General features: G+C 33.7%; 1 protein-coding gene across 2 annotated transcripts in view; it reads left to right on the forward strand.

Moving 5' to 3' along the window:
• Nucleotides 1-24,540, forward strand: part of LOC128202800 (uncharacterized) — an 82,053-nt gene that overhangs the window by 28,078 nt on the left and 29,435 nt on the right. The window contains exons 4-7 of one of the 2 annotated variants that reach the window (XM_052903939.1): nt 1,232-1,378; nt 15,232-15,546; nt 18,510-18,536; nt 20,639-21,175. In XM_052903939.1, the coding sequence (XP_052759899.1) occupies nt 1,232-1,378; nt 15,232-15,546; nt 18,510-18,536; nt 20,639-21,175 (1,026 nt within the window). The remainder of the gene's footprint in view (nt 1-1,231; nt 1,379-15,231; nt 15,547-18,509; nt 18,537-20,638; nt 21,176-24,540) is intronic. The other variant, XM_052903940.1, reaches the window with a different exon arrangement.

Genomic DNA, 24,540 nt, shown 5'->3' on the forward strand with positions numbered 1-24,540 from the left:
CTTTCCCTTGTATGGACAGATTTTAAAATAATTTGCCACATGTGTTCCACATACCAAGACAACGTGTCGCGTGCAAGACCTGTGTCCCTGCCTCAAAGGTCAAGGTCACACTTAGTGTTTATTCACAATGGAGTGCTGCATATAAGGACATAGAGTATAGGTTGTCGTGTCAGGGCTGTAACTTTCTCTTGTATGGACAGATTTTAAAATCACTTGCTACATGTGTTCCACATACGAAGACGACGTGTCGTGTGCAAGACCCATGTCCCTACCTCTAAGGTGAAAGATACACTAAGTGTTTATTCACAAGGGAATTCTGAATATAAGGACATAACAGTGTAGGTTGTCAAGTATGGGTGGTATTTTTTGATGTTCAGAGGCAATTTAAAATGACTTGCCATATTTATTTGACACTTAAAGGCAAGATCACCTTTTCATGTACTGACCTTGTTCGTAGGTCAATGTCACATTCGGGGGCATTCGTCACATACTGTGACAGCTCTTGTTTAAATGTTGGGACAGTTCTATCTATACACACATTACAATTTCATGGAATTATTAGCAACATGATTTTTTTTATTGTGTCCCCAGGTGTTATCTACCACGTGTTTGAACCGCCATCTGAATGGATAAGCAGGGGTGGCATCTGTCTATTGGTTATCTTGACATGTTTATTGGATATTTAAAAATGTGTTAAGGATGAACAAGGTTTTTGTATTATATTGTGTACAGACAATTTTGAGCGAAATTTAAAAAAAAATGAAAACTATTTCAGACCATTTATTTTGCCATTCTCTGGTACTGAAATCGGTCCGGTGTGTCAAAACTGGCAAATACTCTTTATTTTAGGAGCCCTGATTATAAGATATATTTTGATTTAAATTTTCAGGATGAAAATGTTCATGATAGCTCAAAATATTGGTTATAAATGTTGAATTGACAACAACATCATTAAAGCAACTTGAATGCTCTTGAGACCACAATCAAGTCTGTTTTAATGTTTTATTTCCCAATTCAAATGTGTAACCCGTGGTCAGAGGGCAGAAAAAATACTTTCAAATTCACATATAACATGTCAACATCTTATGAATAATTGAGGATTCCATGATGTATTTACAATGACCATTAGATTCTATCAAGCTTTACTTCTCCGATTACTTGTATATTTATGAAACACTGAAATCTCTGATCTATAAAATACATACTATTATGAGATGTTTATCTACCACAGAGCGTGTACATGGCACATTCCTTGAACCGAATCTCGTATGCCGCCTGTGATCCGGAGCATCGACAGTTTTCATTCCTAGCGCGAGAACCAAAGGGCCATATCAAAATCCAGTTTTGCCATGCCTTCATTACCAGTACTCCGACAGAGGTAAATAGCCTAAGCAGTTTGCTAAATAAGTAATAGTGGTGTATAACCGTTGGCTCTTATGCCATGCCTTCATTACCAGTACTCCGACAGAGGTAAATAGCCTAAGCAGTTTGCTAAATAAGTAATAGTGGTGTATAACCGTTGGCTCTTATGCCATGCCTTCATTACCAGTACTCCGACAGAGGTAAATAGCCTAAGCAGTTTGCTAAATAAGTAATAGTGGTGTATAACCATTGGCTCTTATGCCATGCCTTCATTACCAGTAGTCCGACAGAGGTAAATAAACTAAGCAGTTTGCTAAATAAGTAATAGTGGTGTATAACCGTTGGCTCTTATGCCATGCCTTTATTACCAGTAGTCCGACAGAGGTAAATAAACTAAGCAGTTTGCTAACTAAGTAATAGTGATGTGTAACCATAGGCCCTTTGAGCCATACATTCAAGTCCTCAACTGCTGGAAAATGATATAAGCTGCATGCTAACAAAATAATAGTGGTGTGTAAGTATAGGCACTTATGTCATGCCTTCATTATAAGTACTCAACTGTAGGTATTAATTTATGAAAAAAATGGTAGGTAACTAAGTAATGGTGGTATGTAACCTAAGGGCCATATTAACTGCACATCTTTATTGGTATTTCGCCACTGCAAATAAAGTGACTCAGTTTAGGGCAAGGTCTTTGCACATAGATCTGCAGTATTTCTATCTTTCCATGCAAGGAAAAAGAATATTCTTTACAAAACTGACAGAAAAAGAATGTCTCACTGGGATTTGAAACCCTTAGGTAATTCAATCTTTTAATAGGGGTTTAAGTAACAAGGGTGGGGCTTCGGGGCTTCGGGTCACATTGTATCAATATACTATTAAGTAAAAGATGAAAAAATGGTAGTGTTTAACCCAACATTTACAGTAAGTAAAACCTAGCATCTTCCCCAGATTTATACTTATACTTAAGTATTAAGAACAACAATTGAGATCACTTGGTGTAACACAATCCATTGTTTTGTGACTCAAAGCACAAGTTTTGAGTGGTAAAGACCAAATTCAAGATTCTGCAATTATTGTCAAGATGTTATAAGTACCAGATAACAATGAATAATACAGCCTATGACTTCAAGATGCATAGCCTAGCAGACTGAGTTCCCCCTTGGGTGTGTTTCAATAAAGATTTTGAGCGTAAATTGAAATCATCTTAATGTTTACAGTTATTGTTTCATTATTTTGTTACATATTTGTACTTGAGTCAGCATTGAAAATGAACACCAAGTTGAGTAAATAAAAATAATCGATGTACATGTATTGCTTATCTTTATACAGGTTTAAGATAATTGAAGTTACAACTAAAATCCTTTTTTTGAAACGGCCCCCTGTGTTATACATTCAGCCCGATTGGTGGAGGTGCATTTTTTATTTTTTATTTATTTATATTTTATCAAACAAATGTACCAGTAAGCCCATGGTCTACTTAGTGAAAAGGAAGCTATGCCCCTTTCTTTCATCATGTTTAGTTCTTAAAGCTGCACTCTCACAGATTGACCATTTTGAAAACTTTTTTATTTTATTTATTGTCTTGGAATGAGCCATTTTTGAGAAAATGTGAAGAAACCAGAGATACAGGACTAATGACAAAGGTAATGTTCTATTCTTTTGTGTGTTATGACTGTTTTGAAGGCGTTAATGCCAAAATTTTCTTTTAAATGACTAAACAATAATATTATATCTGTGAGAGTGCAGCTTTAACATTCAAGAACCTTAAATGTGATTACTCAGTGTAGACAGCTTTCTCCCTAATTTTATGGTCTTAATTATACTTATGTTATAGGTTTTTGTTCATATGCATGTTTTTTGGGCCCTAAAGATTGAGGATTTTTTGTTCCTGTTCCAGTAATAGAGACTTATTTCATCATAGTCTAGAGAACCTTGCAATTATTATTTTTTTCGCCAATATGAAGCTATTTTTCAAACTCTAAAAGCTATTAGAAAAAGTTAATCTCTATTTGTCAATGTGTCAGAATGCTATTCCGGTATCAATACAATGATAGAGTGTTGCCTGCTTATAATGAGCTTTGACTACTCAATGCGAGATTTGAGCACTCAATTGTATCTTATTTCCTTACTAAAGTGGCGATTAACAGCAAATATTTGATAGTCAAGGACCAATAATGTCACTGATATGAACAATGGTAAATATTGATATTTATTATTTATCTACGACTTTTGACATGGGTGTCGGGACTTTTTGAGATACCAGTAGCAGTATCTTTAACACATGCCCGCAAGGTATGTGAAATATTCATATTTTATCTCATTGTTTGTGGCTGTTCACCTTGACACTATGTTTGTGTCGCCTCATAAAGATCATAAGGGAAAATAAAACAGTGAAGACTTAAGTTCTACTTAATTTCTTTCCTTTCATACATTTTGTCATCATTATCATCAGCAGCAGCATCAGCAACAGCAGCAGCAGTAACATCTTCCATTGCAATATCATTATCATCATCATCATCATTATCATCATCATCATCATCATTATCATCAGAATTAATATCATCATCATTGGGATCATCATTAGCAGCAGCAGCAGCAGCATTATCATTTTCATCAACATCATCATCATCATCATCATCATCATCATCATCATCATCATCATCATCATTGACATCATCATCATCATAATCATTGTCATCAGCATCATCATTAATATCATCATCATCTTAACAGAATATTTAAACCACACAAACGACAAAGAGTAGTATTACTGTGTTAACCTGTTAATGGTTTAATATTATGCTTAAGTTTAGGAAAATGACCTCATGCTTAAAAATATCAAACCCATGATATAATTTATGGGATGAATAAGTGGAGGTATAAGAGAAACTGCTGATCTAAGTTTATAAATTTAACCAACCAAATGTCAACATTAGAAATGTAGCCAGAAGCGCTTGCAGTTTTGATAAATAAAATTGTTCCCATAAATGCTACATACTAAATGTGAAATTAGCATGGTGTGGTTATTTTAACAACTATTTAGAGGACTGTCTGACTGCCGTTTCGATGTTATCTATGCACTTCTATAAATGTTTAACTGTTTTAGAGCTGTTTGTGACTTGTACATCAAAAAAGTACATTTTATTGGATTTGAAGATTTTTTTAGGCGTTTATGTATAACTGCAGTCATTTTGACAGATAGTGCAAAATTTATTACGCTTTGTTAATCTTTAATGATGATGATGGTTTAAGTGTTAATTTAATTGAGAATTGAAGTGATATATGCTAATGTAAGCGATCGTCTTGAAGATTGTACGTTTGCGTTAAATTGGTGAAATAGTTTGAAAGAAAAACTTATTTGATGGATTGGGATTTAGCAGGTAAATTCTTTCGTTGATGCTCAAAAAGGGATGTTTTCATTGTATGAAATAGTTTAAATTACAAAAACAACTTGACATCAGAAATTTAATTTACAAAAACAAGTTGACATGAGAAAAGTAATTGAATATATATTGTTTATCAATGATGCTTTATTTAAAATGAAAAAAATAAATTAAGATTTAATATTTGTTTTTGGTCTTCTCAAAAATGAACTGAAGTATTTTCAACAATTAAGTTTACAATTAAGTTAAGTCTTTTCAACAATTAAGTTTACAATTAAGTTAAGTCTTTTCAACAATTAAGTTAAGTCTTCTCAATTATAATGTTTAGTCTTCTCAACCATTAAGTTGGTGGGCTGTGTGTAGCCTGCACTGACTTATAATATGTTAAGAAGACCGAAACTAAATGCTAACTTTCTTAGTGTTAAGCGCCAAATGCCTCTACACATTAGCCAACGCAAGAGTGCTTATAGCTTTTGAGTAACAGCTTAATCAAACCAATTAATGACTAAATAGAAACCTGGAGGTAGTTTTTGTCAGAGTCTAATGATTTACTGAGAATCCTACGGGTGATCCCGTTGGTGAAGGCATAGCATAGACAATAAAGAATATTAAAACAGACCTGCTTCATAAAAGAATATCTTCTTTTAAAGATGGGGACTTTAAATGAAGTCTCTAAAATGGCTTGAATGTTCTTTACATTAAATTAAATTAAACTTATTTATATTACAACGATTGTGAAAGAAGTAATTGCAACATTATGTTAATCACTTTTGTTGGCACAATTTATGCATCAGTGTGGTCTTGTGTGGTGGGGGAAACCGGAGTACCCAAAGAAAACCCACTTATCTGGCTGGGTGACTTACATGCGCAAAGGCCAAGAATCGAACCTGGGTTGCCTTGGTGAGAAGCTAGTGCACCAACCACTTTGCTAACCGGACAACCTACTTAAGTGCTAGAGAAGAATAAATTTCACTTTGATATCAGTGTCTGAAGTTGATCTGAAAGATACTATTCCTGTATCCAGGCGACATCTGGGGGTATTCATCATATCTTTTGATCGCTCTAGTTTGATCATTCTAGGAAGGTACTATTCCTGTATCCAGGCGACATCTGGGGGTATTCATCATTTCTGTGACAGCTCAAGTTTGCTCATTCTAGGAAGGTGCTAAGACCACTGTTAGAGTAAGGAGAAGATAATAAGCCTGATTAATATATAATGGACAACACAGATACCCCTTGGGGATGCCTACCCATAATGGCATGATGGAGCTGCCAGGCACTGAGTTCATGACATGTGGTAAGGAAAGGGATGTTGGAAATCGATTAATAATCTAGGTAGTGGCTTAGATACCTGGAAAATAGGAAAGACTATGTGGAATCAATAGGACATATTTTGAGTAAAGAGAAAAATTGAGGACTGAGGCATGCATGCAAGGTTTTATTTGGTGAACTATTAATGAATATAAGCAAACATTGTGCATCTTATTGAGAATGTGGGTCATTAAGTGTCTGTCTGCTGACAATGTTGATCAGTGTTTGCATCAAGATCGATTATAGGTTGACTTGATTCATTATCAGCAAAGCATATGAGCTTTTTACCTGAAAAATCTTAGTAAGATAGAAGGGAATAGTTTTGTCAGTGAGATGACAGACTGGGCTACAGAAGACTTGAAACGGAGCCTGGATTTCCGATTCCATGATGTGTTGTTCAATGTCCATCTAGCCTTCCAAGACTCACTTCGAGTGGTCAGTCTAGCTGTCCAAGACTCTCACCAAATTAGGGGTGGCCTTGAAGCAAAGGTGAAGGTCATCTTGCAAAGGTCAAGGACAGAGTTTGAGGAATCTCTAGCGAAAACCAGGGAACTGTGGAAATTAAGGGTAGATTCTGAATTCGGACATGTTGTAACTGTCCATGGAATATTTTTTCCAATTTTGAGGAGGAGCACCTACTCGGAAATAACAAAGTACAGTGACCCTGGATCAGTGACTTGTAAAAACTGTGGAACAAGAAATGCTGTTGAAAGTGTCCAAAACATTAACCCTACCATTCAAAAGACCCGCTTATCTTCAGGAGAAATTAATAAAGAATTTCTGATCAATTTTCGAGCCAAGACTTTAAAGCTTGTGCACAAGTTTGAAGTGTTAGTTCTGAGGCTCGTTACCAAGTGTGTATGGGTTGACGGAGATTCAAGGATTTGGTTTATAAAGGATTGTGACCAAGACATTTCTAGGGCATTTCAGGATTGGAAATGTGACTTACATTTCATGATAACCCAGCTTTAGAAATGAGACCGACTGAAAGAATTATCCAAGCTTGTGGCCAAAACTGGAGACTTTTCACTATGTTTTTTACAAGGGGTGACTGAGATGTATATATAACTGATTGTATAGCAGATTTGTAAACGAGATCTGCACTTAATGCTTTTCCAATTTATGAAAACAGAGCTAGGAAAAAAGCCACAATTAAAAAAAGGAATGATTCAAGATTGCTACCAAGTTGGAGATTTAAGACTAGATAGCTAACATAAACAGGACTTTGACAGGGCTTTTAATTGCTTCTTCAATTTTGGTCTGGAAAAGTCGCTTGCAATTCATATTAACGAAGCAACTTAAAAAAAAAAGTAATCCAAGTTTGTGGCCAAGTGTGAGTTGACAGACAGAGATTAAAAACATTTGTTTATACAATATTGCAATGGTGATATGGCTACAATATAACTGATTGGAAAAACAAGATGCACGTTATTCCTCTCTGAGCTTACCGTATAAAACTATGTATAGGACGCTAGCATAGATAGGACGCAGGCAAAAACAGTGGCGAAAAAAATGGGTAACGACCCTTAATATATAAGATAGGACACAGCGCCATATTTGTTTTGACGATTTATTATTTGGGATCATGAAAATGGCAAAGGTCAATATAATCCATGCGATATTAAATTTTATAGCAACTGATATGTGCTTCTTTGTATATTTCATTTAAATTTAGACATTAGACACAATGCGCAAGAAAAGTAACAGTAGCACAGGTAATAATACAGTTTTATTCTGTCAACCTGATGACGCTTTTCTCCAATTCGCCTTAGTCGTCTTCGGACGGTGTATCGTAAACAACAACGAAATAAGTCTTATGGTACTTATGCATGAATGTTCTCAAAATGTCAACACCCTCAGCTAAGTATTAAAACACATGGTAAAGTGCGAATTGATGTTTTTCTAATGACAGTCAGTGGGTGTTTTTCACACCTTCGAAAATATTTGGTAGTGACAATAATGCTTCTTTGCGGTATGTACATTTCTTAATTACTACCATAAAACAGTAACATACAACAAAATATTTTGTAAAATATCGAAACATTAAAATCGTGAACATCGTTTAATTGATATTTACCTTATATCCCAATTTTCCGCTGCCGTTATAACTTAATCCAGTTAGAACGCTTGACTCACATCAAGTTTTTGTGAGTAGCATCCCTTTTATAAAAAAGTAAACACTCATGTTTGTTTTCAATTTATTTCTCAATAAATAAATTTTAAAGTAAACATTCAATATATTTCTGTGTGTGTTAACTTGCGTGATTTTACCTACGTCAGTTGTTCTCTTTGTTGGACACAGTACTTACCATTACCGCGTTCGTCTCCAGTCTGACATTTTCGGCCTGTCAAATGGACTAGAGAAAAACTGATAAAATCCTAATAGCATAGAAAGGACACAGGCATTTTTTTACGATAATCTGGGGTAAAAAAGTGCGTCCTATGCAGAGTGTAATACGGTACTTGAAGAAAAATTATCCAAGCTTGTGGCCAAGTGTGAGCTTTGTTGCGGGAGTGGTGGCTTTGGTTTAGTAAACAAGATTTTGACCAGAACATTGCTACCTATGACCTTCTGATTTTTGAAAGTAGACCTGCATTCCATAAGTTAGATATAAACTGGGCTGAATATATTGTCTACAAAAAGCAACACTCGTATGAGAAAACAAGGTGATGCTTAGATGAACAAAAATTAAAGTTCTATTGTACTTGTAAAGGGCTGGATGATTATAATCAAGCTGTTTAATAGTGTTCATTGCTACTCTTATGAAGATGGACTCATAGTCATGTGAATGCCACTTCAAACACTAATGGACTGTCTTGAATACTTGACCTTCGTTTGATGTTGTCAATTACGTACAAATTAAAGTCTAATAATTATCTTTTTCTATTTTATTTTACATATAATCACGAACTGCGTGCAGGCATAATGATCAATGATATTTGTATTTAGGGTAATTGTGTTTGACTGATATGAGTGTTTAAACAAAATTTGCATGCTACGTAAATAAAAGGAATGAAGACATGTTTTGAATGATATTATTGCAGGTGCAATATTTCAACCCTTCAAATTCAATCCATGGTATAGTTTTGTTTAATTTTCACTTGATTCAGATCATCTATCTTGTTTTGTAATAGTTTACCCAAGTCATGAAGTGCCATTATCTCGTTGTTGATTTCGTTGAAATACTTTTTTTTTGCGCTTGCTAATATGTCATTCCATTTATCTGGAAAGCTTCCGAGAGGATTTTGCTCAGAAAACCAGGGGATTTGGATAAAACCAGGGGATCTGGCTCAGAAAACCAGGGGATTTTGCCTTTCACTAAGGGGATTTTCAACAAAAGTCTGAATCTCTAAGACACGTTCATTTTTGTTCATGTGTTCTTCTTTTAATAGCATCTTATTAATACTAGCATTTCTTTTTTTTTCTAAACTAAAAAGTGCTGTGTTTTGTTGTAAGAAAAATGTATTTTACAAAGCAGTCTGAGTCTACATTTTTACCCAATCACATGCACACACACAAGCACGCATGCACGCACACGCACACATACATAAATTGAATAAAAAAATGGGGGATATACAGTCATCGAAGTAAGACTTTTGGATGAACAAGCCCGAATTCTTATACTATTGCTTGGAATCAAATTTTTTAACAATTAAGCCCTGCTATGTAAAATTCAGAATTTGAGCAAGCCCGGAAGACATTTTACCAGTGCAGGGCATGTGGGCTTGTGCTAATTTCGACCACTGGATATAGCATGTATGGAGTTTTGATATGGAATATTACATTCTTACCATCCGATGTGCAATTTTCATTAAGTTTTATTCCTGATGAAACAATTTTTCACGATGACTGGGTATTTTGGTGTGAGGGTGTGTTTCAAAACTCAGTCATCAGTAGCATTTCTATGATTAAGTAACTGTAAAGTCAATGAGCTGTGAAATTTGTAGAGATAGATGAAGTTAGTTATGAATATTTTTGAAAAAATAAAAATTAAAATGATTTTAGATAAAATGTGGCAAGACAAGGGGAAAGTTTATACCCATATTAGTATTTGCGTTCATTATAAATACACATAAGGCCAAAAAAAGAAATAGTTTGTTTAGGGTTCCATCCTTTTTAAAAACAGGTAGGGTAGGTATGTTTTTTTCTTTATCTTTTTTTTTTTTAATTAGGTTTTATATAGGAACGTAATTTTCATCATTAGAGAATGGTGTAAAGTAATTTTCTGAATGAAGTTTTAAATAATTTGCACTACATATTAAACACATTCTTAATTTTTTTTAAAATAAATCTTATTATATATTTATATATAAAAAAGGACTATAAAAAAGGTAGGGTCAGCACCTATTTCTTAGGTAGGGTCGGGTAACCCGAACCAACTGTATTTTTTTTTGGCCTAAGTTAAAATTGCCCTTGAGGGTAAATCTCATCATATAAACTTATAAACATTATATCACACAATTTAAAACATCCATTTCACTTATAGGCTGCTTTGCTAATAAAGTTGACCATTTAGTTCAGAATTGTTAAAGGAAAAGTTTAAATACTTTTTCACAGTATTGTGCTAACTATTTTTCTTGGTTTACATAGCCACATATAGGTATATTTGCTAATCATACACAGGAATTCCTTTGATGTTTAATATTGGAGTTTACATTTCTAATGTTAATAATGCTTAATAAAAAATAATTTCCGATCATGAATTCTTTTTCACAGCCCACAATTGTGAAGGTCTTAAAGTCTATGTAACTGTCATAGACGCCAAATTGACTTTAGTGGAGGCGAAAATTAATTGCTTAATTGTTTATTTTAGTCAATTATGAACAAATATAAGAAACATTATAATTATTTAAAACCATTAAAAGTTTATGAATATCTCAAAAAGAATGCTTTCAGGCATTTATAGACTAATTGTTGTCTGAATTTTCCAGTGTTGTTTGTTTAGGTGATCTTGGATTTATTTGAGTTATTTGTCAAGTTTTTGAATGATTACAAAAGGTGTTATTTATTGTCGTTATTATTCTGAAAATGATTAATTCTCAAGTCATAATTACGGAAAGCGAGATTTAATTTAAGGTCGAAAAACTTTGCAAAAAATGTGCTGAGATTTTATTTAAAGGACTTTAATGTTTGTGAATCATGCGATTTTTATCTGGTAACAGGTTTAGATTTGGTTTGTCGTAATTTTACATTCCGTGTTATGTGTGCATTGCGACAACTTTTTAGCGTCTTTAAAGATGGCAATATACGGAGTGCGGGATTGAGTAACATAATAATGGCGGTGTAATTTGTTGTTAATTGTAATTTAATGGATAGAGGATGGTGTGCATAGCCCTAGGTATGCTAATTTGTGTTTTTTGTTGGAGTTTTAATTTAAAAAGAAATTGCTCATAAAATATTTATCAGCCATATCTAATGTGGGTAAACATAAATAAATGAATGTTGTGTAAAAAAAAGGTATTGTTTCTGGTGAATTTTTGTCAGCATTGTAGTGTTTCTATGACAATCCATATAATTTATCACAGTATCGTGAACTATATCAGGACTGACCTTAAAGATTTGTCCAGTTTTAAACATGTTAATATATCATTTCTATGAAATATGCAAGAATTGCTGTTTTGCGGGAAATGATTTTTCAACAAAAATAACAGCCTGTTAATGATTGTTCCCCTTTTTTCACTATTATATGTATGTTAGATTACCTCCCTTAGATGTCTGCTGCCATAATGTTCCCTAATGGAAGATTGATTGATATCTACCATGATAACTGAACACCTTTAAAGCTAAATGAAGCCAATGCAAACATGAAATCTGAAACTATTAAAAAAGAAGTTTAAAAAGGAACCAATAGATGTCTTATTATGAAATGAAAACTAAAGGAAGACAACTGGGTGGATTTCATGAAATTTGAAACAACATTGATACTAAACTGAGTAGTATGATATCTTTCATGAAAATTGTAAATCATTATAGCTAAACAGAGGCAGTGTCTACCATGAAATCTGAAACTTTTCAAACGAAAGGGAGACAATTGGTGTCTACCATGAACTCTGAAACTTTTAAAACTAAAGGGAGACAATTGGTGTCTCCCATGAAATTTGAAACTGTTAAAACTTACAGGGGAGAATTGGTGTCTACCATGTAAGCTGAAAACTATTGAAACTTATTTGGAAGTGAATTGATGTTTTCATTGATATCTAAAAATTATAGAACCAAAAGGGACACAATTGTTCCATGATTTCTTGTAGCTGCTGAACTTAAAGGGATTGATATTTCCAAGAGTTAAGATAACTAATGAAGCTTAAGAGATACAATTGATTTCTACAATAAAATAGGATAGCTGTTCAAGTTATATTGCGGCAATTGTGTATCACATGATATGTGAAAACTATACAACCTTAAGGGAGACAATTGATAACTCTGAGACATTTGACAACTAATTGAAGCTAAAGGGAGATAAATGTGTATCCAATAATATGAAACCTATTCATTATAAAGGGAGACAATTGATGACTGACTCTTGGACATTTGACAACTAATTGAAGCTAAAGGGAGATAAATGTGTCTCCAATGATATAAAAACTATTCAATATAAAGGAAGGCAATTGATGACTGAGACATTTGACAACTAATTGAAGTTAAAGGGAGATAAATGTGTATCAAATGATATGAAAACTCTTCAATATAAAGGGAGAGAATTAATGTCTCTGAGCCATTTGACAACTAATTGAAGTCAAAGGGAGATAAATGTGTATCAAATGATATGAAAACTCTTCAATATAAAGGGAGAGAATTGATGTCTCTGAGACATTTGACAACTAATTGAAGCTAAAGGGAGATAAATGTGTATCAAATGATATGAAAACTCTTCACTATAAAGGGAGAAAATTGATGTCTCTGAGACATTTGACAACTAATTGAAGCTAAAGGGAGATAAATGTGTATCAAATGATATGAAAACTCTTCAATATAAAGGGAGAGAATTGATGACTCTGAGACATTTGACAACTAATTGAAGCTAAAGGATGATAAATGTGTATCCAATGATATGAAAACTATTCAATATAAAGGGAGGCTATCGATGACGCTTAGACATTTGACAACTAATTGAAGCTAAAGGGAGATAAATAAGTATCCAATGATATGAAATCTTTTCAATATAAAGGGAGAGAATTGATGACTCTGAGACATTTGACAACTAATTGAAGCTAAAGGGAGATAAATGTGTATTCAATGATATGAAAACTATTCAATACCAAGGTAGGCAATTGTGTATTACGTGATAAAACTACAGAAGCATAAGGTAGACAATTGATGGCTCAAATACATTTGCTAACTAATTGATGCTAATGGAAGCCACGTGATAAAACTACAGAAGCATAAGGTAGACAATTGATGGCTCAAATACATTTGCTAACTAATTGATGCTAATGGAAGCCAATTAATGCCTCCATAAAATCTGAAAACTATTGCAGCTAAAGGGAGGCAATTGTGTATTCCAAGATGTATGTACAATATAGAACCATAAGGGAGGCAATTGTGTATTCCATGATATATGTACACTATAGAACCATTAGGGAGACAATTGATGGCCCCAATACTCTTTGATTATAACTTGAAGCTAAAGGTAGACAATGGATGTCTACCATAAATGGGGAAAAAAAATTAAGTTAAAGGGAGGCAATTGTGTATTCCATGATATCAGCTAAAGGCAGAAACTCGATGTTTGAAAAAAAATGAATCAAAAGCAAAAATCAAATGTTCTGATGAACTCAAACAATTTTTTTTAATAATTATCATTGCATTTAACAAAATGAAAAATCATGGTTGTTAATGCGAAAAGAAAAAAATGGATTGGTTATTGAAATACCTTATATTAAGGGTGTTTTTTTTTCATTGCCTAATATAAAGTTTACATTGTATGGATAAAAATCAGATCATTTATTCATGGTCATGCCTCTGTGTACATATCTGTTTGAATAAAATTTTACTGAAGGGCACTGTAATACCCATCCCACTGACATGCATTAAACATTAATTTTCGAGATAAAAATGCAAAATACCTGCTTTTGACACCATTGTTAGGATATGGGGTGCCTCCTAGTACATATATTTCATCACAGGCATTTTTAGAACATGTAGTGTTAATGGAATGTCAGACATGATGTGTTTGTTAATTATGAAGTCCCATAAAATATGTGAGGCCTGGTGGCTTATTAAGTTGTTTTTCTTGCTCTAATGAAAGTCACGATGTTAGAAATGAAAAATTGCTTATTTTCTTATGAGGGCCTAACTTAATTTACAAAGCAACCCAAAAGCTTGATTTTCAACCCAATAATTTTATTGAAGTCTTTCGTGATACATATTTACAATTTTGTATTGACAAAAGTGTTTAGATAAACTTTTGATTTTTAAGAAAAAAGTGGATACTTATCAATTACATGTTTCGCTCAACATTCCAACCGTGTTGTAAACTAAATGTTTTGATGTCCTTGAATAGTTAAATCATTGATATAAAATTTGTGATAATATAGAGAAATGTTAGCCAGATGACTGTAACGAAAAACAAACTATTCATTGCCTTTCCAATTTGGTTGCTGGTCAGACACAGTGGTTGTTTCCCTTTTTCAATGGAAAGCACTGGGCTTGAAATCACTGCCTAATACCTGTCATAAGATTAAACACTAAGAAACACATGGTACCGATCACATGTTTACCGTAATGATGATATTAATGAAATAGGCAGACATTTATTAACTTAAAGAATGCTGGTAAGCACATAGATATCGCCCTTACCTGTATGGAACATTTTTCATATATCTCTTAATTTGTCCCGCATACATTTAATGAAAACTGACATATTGGCTGCCATTTGAGTGGTGGGGGAATACATGTTTTATTTAATCTATAACATGTTTCTGACAACATGGCGCTCTCAAGATTTCATATGTTAATTTACGGGGGTATATCGATTCAATTCACCCCTGCTAATTTCCATCACTTATTAAAATGTTTAAACTTATGTTAACCCCCATTTGAATAATGATAAAAAAATAGTTGATATTCACACTTGTTTTTTTCAGCTGCATGTATTGCATCAACATTTGTCCTGTTGTAAAAATGACTGCTTCTCTTGTTATTTATGCTTTCATAAAAATTTGCATTTTTCAGGCAGAAGAACTGAATACCATCATCGGCAATGCGTTTAAGATGGCGTATGCAAAACAAAAATCCAGCCAGCAGCCAACGTTCCATGAGCTGATAGAGCGACAACTGGTCGAACAACGCGCCAAATTTGAAGTCTACCAAGAGCAGGCAAGTCGTGCATTACAGCAGCGACTGACAGAGATCGCGACACCTACAGCAATGCAGCGTATGGAGATGCGTAGGCAGTCATCCAGCGACGATTTGCTTGATGACAATCGGTCAGGAAGTCCCAGTCCGTCGAGTGAACGGGATTTTGTCATTGGAAAGAACAAAGTCTGGGTGAGGATTGTGAAATATCAAATCTAGAAAATAATTTCATTAAGACTACTTACTTATGTGTTTTTCTTAAATAATTGTGTCTTTTGGTTATTTGTGGTGTCATTAAAAGCAGATACTGTATTTGTACTTTAAGATGATAATGATCTGTTGACGAGAAGATGGTCCAAAATACCCAATTAATTGACACGCAGAGGGTCTTTTCTTGGCCAGTATGACTGATTGTAGGACCTTAATATTGCTTTTAATCCTGATTCAAAACATAAGAGAATAACTATTTTGTTACAGCGCACCTGCTGACTTAGTTTAACTTATATTGTAGTGTTACATGTTCTTAGGTTACACACTACCAATATTTACAATTTAGACAATATTTTTAATGATTCAGAGTTGAAAATCGGCATCGATGCTTTTATTTTAAAGGACAAATACAGTATGCTGGTAGGAAACAGGTATTTAGGGTAATGAGGTAGAAAATTGTCCCTAATGTTAATGTATAGTATATTATGTATTTTGTACTACCCATCATTTGAATTTATTTAATGTTATATAGTGATTAATGGTTGTTATATTGAATGGTAATGAGTACCATTCCTTAATAATTATCATTATAGCCTCAGTGTCTTCAGAATTAGCACCATTTGTGCTAAAACTAAGACTTTTGCCAGAACTCACAAAGCATAAGCATGAAACTTGGTACACATGTTCACTATGATGTGAAATACATGCGCAGCAGCGGTGTAGTTTAAAGTCCCAGTTATCTAGCTCAAGTATTTGTTTATTCCACTTGATCATCGGAGAAAAACAGACATGTGCGCGTATGCTTTTGGGGCTCTTGTTGATAATCTTTCTTTTTGGAGTAAGAAGTTATTGAATAGATATGACTAAATCAGTGTTTGCGAAAACTTTGTCAGGGTGTAGGACATTTTGTCTGAAGCCTCTGCGGCTAACACAGGACACATATACATATATATATATATATATATATATATATATATGTCACCAAAGTAATTACGTTCTTATGCGCATGAATAGAACAATGAATACTGGATGGAATTTAATTATTTATTATTTAAAAAGTTTGTTTTCGCATACAATGCTAAATCCATGTTTTCAGAGAATACTTCAGGAGTTGTTTTGCCTGTGGCCTTACATTACCGTAATTTTCACCTTTTAGATAATTCATGTCCGTATTTCTGTTGTGGGTATGTGTCCCAAAAGCACCAAATCTATTTGTGACCAATCTCACCATGTACATAATTGCAAGCTTTTAAACACTGTTGAAGTCTGGATTTTACCTAAATGTATAAGGAGATGCGACTACATTTAAAGCTGCACTCTCACAGATTGACCGTTTTGACAACTTTTTTAATTTTTTGTCTTGGAACGAGCCAATTTTTGCAAAAATTCATGGAAACCAGTGATATAAGACTGCTGACAAAAAAATAGATTGCAGATTTTGTATATTTAAGTTCAAAAAGTCATGTTTTATGCATTTTTCTTAAACCGTTAGTAACGGTTTAAGCCATAAAACATAAATTTTCAAACGGAAATATGCAAATCTGCGATCTGATCTTTTGTCAGCAATCTTTTATATTTGGTTTGCAGATATTTACGCAAAAATTTGCTCTTTCCAAGACCAAAAATAAAAAAGTTGTAAAAACCGTAAATCTGAGAGTGCAGCTTTAAGCCTTGAAATTCAAATACAGTCGAACTCAGTTGGCTCGAACTCCCATGGACCAGATATAGAATCAGTCCTTTACACCCAGATCGCGCAAACGAGGAATTCGAGCCAAGCGAGTTTGAGTCGACAATGTTCGACTGTATAATGGTTTGTTTCAGTGTAAGATCGTTATATATTTCACCGAGCGAGCACAAAAATCGCATATAGCATGCTTTTAGTGTTCGGATAAGGTGAAATATATTGTGATCTTCCATTGAAACAGACAATTTAAACAACTAAAACGTGAACCTGTAAAAAATATCAAATTGATATTTTGACAATTTTTGAAATATCATTTTTGTTTCATCTATATATCTCTATAAAATCGCCAGAAAGCATATTATAATTTGAGTTATTTAACATTATTTACAGTCTTCCAAGTTTATTTTACAGATTTTAAGAAATAAGGTTTTTTATTCCTGTTCATATACTTCGTCATTAAATTTGTTCAACTTCAAAGTACTAATAGACTGTTTAGTATTTGAAAAACAGTACATTATAATGGTTTTAGTCTAGACATTTCAGTCTACAACAGAAACTAGTTATGCAATATTTACCCTATTTACAAATTTTCCCTTATATTGTTCTTTTGCTTCACTGCCCATAGACGCTTAAAGAATATTCTGTATTACTATTTCTTTATGTGTCCCCTGAATAACATGGCTGACAAACAGGGATCGTGTCGTCTGGCGTTGTTCGCATCAACTGCCCTTTTTTCTCCCATAATATATACAAAACTTTGTGGCAATGCTGACTCAGGCATAATATCCAGTCTTCACCGTAACTGGGTTGCCCAAAGCCCGGGACAAGCAAGTACTGTTTCGATCGGACAAGTCAAAATTGCCAGGTGGTTGCCCGAACGGGCAAGTGCATTTTTTCGAAATTTAGATCTTTGTGTTTTCATAATTTCTTCAGCAACAATTCACAAGTCCTGATTGAACTTTACTATTATATTGAAATATTGGCTTTCGTATATTTACCCATGAATTGGTTATTTTGTGCAAGTAAAACTGTTTTTGAGCAAGTGCTTTATTTTTCAATTTCTTGCCCGAAAGGACAAGAGCTGAAAAAAAAAATATGGCAAAGACTGAATATTTCGACTGAGTTCAATTCCTTGATCATCATTCTAGACCAAAGGCCCTTAATTTGTCAAAATGATGGACGCTCGATCAGGACAGTCGACACATCCAATTCGCCGAAATTGGTATATACATGTATGTTTTTCAAAATATAATATTTTCAGTCCACTCTTAGTCGAATCACTAAAAAGGTACCTTTATATAATAATATATCTTGTAGCTAATGTTTTTTTGCATATCTGCATTGATGCATAATATCAATTTTGTTTGCTGATAGCTTTGCAGTTAAAAACAAAATTTTAAAATGTCTGTTATTTATTTCAGATGTGTTATTTAATATTTTAATTTCGATCGCTTATTATGCATGTCTGGTTTAAGAGAAATATGTATGAAGAACAGACCTATAACTCTTGGAACATCTTTTAAAGCTGCACTCTCACAGATTTACGGTTTTTACATTTTTTTTATTTTTTGTCTTAGAAAGAGCAATTTTTTGCGTAAATATCTACAAACCAATGATAAAAGACAGCTGACAAAAGATCAGAGCGCAGATTTGCATATTTCTGTTCGAAAATTAATGTTTTATGGCTTAAACCGTTACTAACAGTTTAAGAAAAATGCATAAAACATGAATTTTTAAACTTAAATATAAAAGTTTGCGATCTATTTTTTGTCAGCAATCTTATATCACCGGTTTCCATGGATTTTCGCAAAAATTGGCTCGTTCCAAGACAAACAAATAAAAAAGTTGTCAAAACATTCAATCTGTGTAGCTTTAAGCATTATAATGAGCTTAAAAGTATCTTTATACATTTGACCTAATTGATTTCTTTATCTTTCATTTACAAAATGAATAAAATGTTTATCATGATGACCAAAAAGATGATTAACTTTAAAAGTTTCTGAACTCATAACACAAACTATTCCAAAACAAAAATAGTGAGCTTAGCTTCATCTTATTATAAGGGACTTAAGATGTTTCGGGAATTTTGGGCCTGTTGATTGTTTTATAGGGAAAGGAAAGTTTTATTGATTTTGGTGTGGTTGTCTGTATGTAATCTTTTGTAATATGAATGGTGATGAGCAGAAATTGTCATACCATTCAAAATGGGCAGTTTTTTTGGCATCCAGTGAAATATGTTTTACAGAAACAGAATCTTCGTTGATTAAGAAAGTACCTTTGACCTTCAAAACATCATGGTTACGGTGGTCTAAATTCTAAGCTAAAGCCTGCAAGCTGTGCGCTGGTAAAATGATTCCGGGCTTGCTAACGTTCTTCACTTTCTTCTTGAGAAACTCCGCCTACAGAGGTCAGGAAAGGTCAACAGGGTCATGCAAACTGAATGCAAATTTTATTGAAAAGAAAATTAAAATGTGAATGTAAATATCATCCCTCTAATTAAACTTTATCCAGTCATTGAAATTAGACTTTTGGATGAACAAGCCCTAGTTTTTATGCTTGGCATCAAATTTTTGAACATGCCCTGCTATATAAAATTCAGAATTTGAGCAAGACTGGAAGACATTTCACCAGTGCAGGGCTTGAAGGCTTGGGTTAATTTCCACCACTGATTACCAACACGTCAGGATGCAACATGCAAAAAAAGAAAACATTTAGAATTGGAAATAATAAAGGGTGAAAGGGGCAATCATGAAATAAAAGCAAGACAGAGTTATCACCCTTTGTGAATGATAATATTTCTGCATGTCGCTGTTCATATATGCTATTATGAGTATTAAATAATGAAAAAAGGTTATTTAAAAAATAATGAACAACATTATACCACAGGAAAATCAAACTTTTCAAAGTTATTTGAAGTGTGAAGGAAGTCAGACATTTATATATTTTTGCCACATTTGCTATTTCTTATTTGAGTGACCCATTTTTGACCCATTTTTAAATGCTTACAATTTCAGTTTATCCCATGTTTTGCGCAATTTTGTGTAACCCAAGGGGAGTAACAAAAGCATGATGTTAAAAAATGCTGTGGTTTTTAGCTCCCTTTATTAGTAAAAATGTTATGAAGAAAGTGTACTGTTTTATGCAGGAGAACAGGTTCTTTTCTAGTTATTGCCCTTTGAAGAATAAGTTTATGATCGTTAATGTTTTAAGATTATACTGTTCAACTTTGAATTGACATAATTTGGATTTTTTTGTAAATTTCAATGTGAAATATCTAATGAGAACAATTTAACATCTATTTAAAAATAAAGACAAATATATTGTTAAACTTGTCAGAAGTGATACAAATTAAGGTGATGATCGACTTTGATATGGTGTTTTCAATTTCAGGCAAAGCAAGCTGCAGACCGTGTCCAACACAGGTCGCCTCACCGTGATGTCGGCACCACGTTCACATCCTCACATTCATCCCCTGACAGCCTCTCCCCGCAGCACCAGCCCGGCCCTGCCCCCCAACATAATGGGAACGTTAGAAGGTCTGACCCAGTATTCTCTATGACCAAACGAAACTCCAACCCTGTTCATCTTTCGCCTTCAAAGTCTTCCAGTATGAATGTGAATATGAATGTAAATGCGAATTTGAATTCGCCAAACAAGAGAAATTCTTCACCGCAATTGACATCTTTTCAAAATTTCCAAGTTGTGACTATACGAGAGTCTTTGGAAAATAACACAAACAATTCTCCCCGCTACAAGGGATCGCCAGTGACGGCGCTGAAGGATGAGATAGATCGGAGGTTCTCAAGTGCAGGGGGTACTGGGACGCTGGATTCGGGGCTGGGATGGGGGATGGGGGAGGAGATAGGGAGCCTGAACCGCCCTGATGTGATTCCCCCACCCCAACATCTGTATAATAATGAAGATCAGGTAGTGTATTAATATCAAGCTTGAAGGATTTTATAAGAAAAACAGATGAGATATTGTCATAGCCTTGGCATTGTTGTTCTCGGCGTGCAAAAACTTTAAACCTTATTCAAGCATTAAAATGAAACATTGTACACGAGTCATCAGGGACATTTCTCACAGGTATAGCAAGTCCCATAACTGTAATTTACAGTAAAGTTATACTCCTTTTGGGCTGAAAAAAATAAGAAAGAAAAGTGTTGTCTTTCACTCAGTGACAGTCTTGTTAATAGTTGTGTGACTTTTAAAGGAAATTATCTTCATTGTAATAATGATAAACAAAAATGTGTTTTTTATGAATTAAAGTAAGTAATTTCGATAATCTTAAGCTTGTTTTGCTTTGAATATTTCGAGAAATTGGGATCAGTGTTTTACTGGAAAAGCATAAATTAATCATCTGTTTTAACATAGCTGTATTATGAGCTGTAGTATTCACAAATATAATGGAGCAAGTGCATTATTCAAGAAGAAAGATGTGGATTTGAAATGATATTCTTTAATTATGTTTACAAATGTGATGTGCATGGAATGCGCATTATTAAAACCTTCATATCGTTACCTTTTTCGCTGCTGCTAATCGCGTCGTTAGATTATTAAAGTGGAAAATGTAAATGTTTCTTCACTGTTAGCCGTGAATTGTACTGATCCTGCAATTAGTCAATGTCAAGAAACTTTTTTCTTCTCTAAGGACCTTAGCGCAGCTGCTCCATTATATTAGTAAATGCTATGGCTTGACTCTTCATCGTGAGAATATCAATGTCGGAAACACAAGAAAATTGGAACTTAATATGCCACAAATATCTGGAACATTATTTGTCTGCAGTATGAAATCTTAGCAGGCTTTTAGTATTCATATATAAATTAATTAAAGCCTTTGTCTCAGACTGTCTCGAAGGATATACGCAATATTTCATCTAAATTGAGTATATATGAGGTCATATCTCACCCTAATGTCATTAGGAAACGTATTAGTTAGAACCATGACTGGCAAATAGCACCCTTGGAGAAGATTTAGTCTACTGGATGCAGACTTAATTTGTAAGTTGTCACTCTATACAGCGATGCATCAAACGTGTTCGATGTTAAGCATCAGCTTCTAGTTTCAAAACCGACTTAAAAAAAGAAATGTCTGAAAACAACAATAAGCGCTATTTTTATCATTGTTTCAAACCCTTTGTGATATATACATCACTTGCTCAGGAAAGTAATTTAGAGAATGCAAAATTTAAAGGCATTTACTCACAGTTAATTGTTAATTAAGATTTCTAAAGATTTCTTAAGGGAAATCTTTGTATTGTTAAGAATATACTTTTAGACTTGTGTCTTTATTATATTAACTTCATAAATGCATATTTATTTTCATTTTTTTTGGGGGGGGGGGTGTTTGGTTCATTTACCGAAAAACCTACCTGCCAGATGACGTTTAATATGGAATGAAGATTTGAATGACCAAGATATTTCCCGGATTCTGTCTGTCTCCTGGGGCGGTTGTGATGGTCTGTGACATTTATTAAACACTTAAATTGTCAACCAGTGGAGGGAAATGGTCCTGCGGCTGGTTCTGGTTTTTAACTTGACACAACACTGTCTGCTGAATTATTTACATGGAATTGGCTTTAACAAAAATACTGCTCGTCTTTCCTTCAGTCATCTTGTACAATCTCTTTTGCATGCTTTTTTGTTGACTGGAGGTTGTTGTTTTTTTCATGGAGAAAAACTGCGGTATTGTCATAGCTGTTGCACACGTCCACAGCATTATGTTTCTGTGTCATCGGCATGCAAAATCTTTAAGCTTTTTAAGCTTGGCCTTAATTGAAAAACTGTTTGAATGTGCAAATGAAACTTGGTTCACCTCTTGTCAGAGACTATATGCACATTTATAGGAAGGGGCATAACTCTGGCCTTGATACTGGTTGAGTTATGCCCATGCAAAACAAATGATAGTTTTGTTAGTATGAGTTACATCCCTTTCACATCCTTTTTAAAAACAGGTAGGGTAGGTAGACTTCTTATTTTTTTATTTTTTTTTTATTAGGCTTTATGTTAAAGCGTTATTGTCATCATTAAAAAAAGGTGTTAAGGTAATCTTCTGTATAAAGCTTTATAGGTTTTAGCTTCATATTAAAAAAAAATACTAAACAAACAAGATTTTTATTTTTTTTTAAATTATTTTATTTTAGGGATGGAAACCGGATACCAAATCGGTATCCGGATATTCGTATCAAGTATTCGAATACTATCCGGATACTCGTATCAAATTGTTTTCATAATAAGTAAATTTCCTATTATATGTCACCTACCTTCTGTTATTTGACACAAGTGTCCACTTAATTTATAATTCGTCATATGGCAATTTCACTTTTTCATTCATTCTTTCTCAGTCTTAATAATTTATAATGTATTAATCAAAGCTAAACAACTCATTTTACGTCATAAAACTCATGATGAATACCACATAAACACCTTGCGAATTTGATAGTCACTTCGGCCGAGGTGGTTGCTTGGTTACTGCCACGTGCTTTCGAGTTTGTTATTTATCAGCAGGTTTCATGTTAAATGACGCTTTGATTATTTGATTAGTCGATTGTAATTTTATTTCATTATATTGTTTGATTTAATGCAATACCTACAATTTCTGCGGAGATTTTTGATGAAGGATATTATTTTGGAAAAGACAAAAAGACGATCTGATTTTTCTTTATTTACATGCGTGTACTTTTTTTATTTATCAATAAACTAAACATGTTTACATATTGTATAAAAAAAAATAGTGGACATGGTGACGTCAAGAGTTGTCTGCCTCATGGTGGACTTTGAAGGCGTAGTCGGTGGACTGCATACGGGGTGTTTTTTCATGTGATTTCTAAGATTTGAAGTTCCACCACAATATACCAGTTTAACATTACACAGTTGACACACAACACTTTTACCATCCTCGGATTTTGTGAAATACTTCCAAAGACTTGAAGTCAATGTTGGAGGCATATTTCCGTTGTCATGGTACAGGAATAACGATTAATAATTCAAAACACAATTACAAGATGCAAAATGATGGAAATTTGATTGAAAAGTGAAAAGATAAACAAATTTGTTTTTATATTTATTGTTCAGATAGCAATAATTTCTTCATGCATATTCATCAAAAATACGATTGGTCATTAATAGCTTTGATTGCACGACCCTTCTCTTGTGATTGGACGATCAATTCCTGCGGATTAATGATCAATCCGTTTAATATCAACTAGTGCCAATTAGTGTCAATTAAGCACATCTGATATCATAAAACAACACTTGTCATTGTAAACAAGGTCATAGAACTTCACAGGGTG

The sequence above is a fragment of the Mya arenaria genome, chromosome 9 (genome assembly GCF_026914265.1).
Source record: "Mya arenaria isolate MELC-2E11 chromosome 9, ASM2691426v1".
NCBI lineage: Eukaryota > Metazoa > Mollusca > Bivalvia > Myida > Myidae > Mya > Mya arenaria.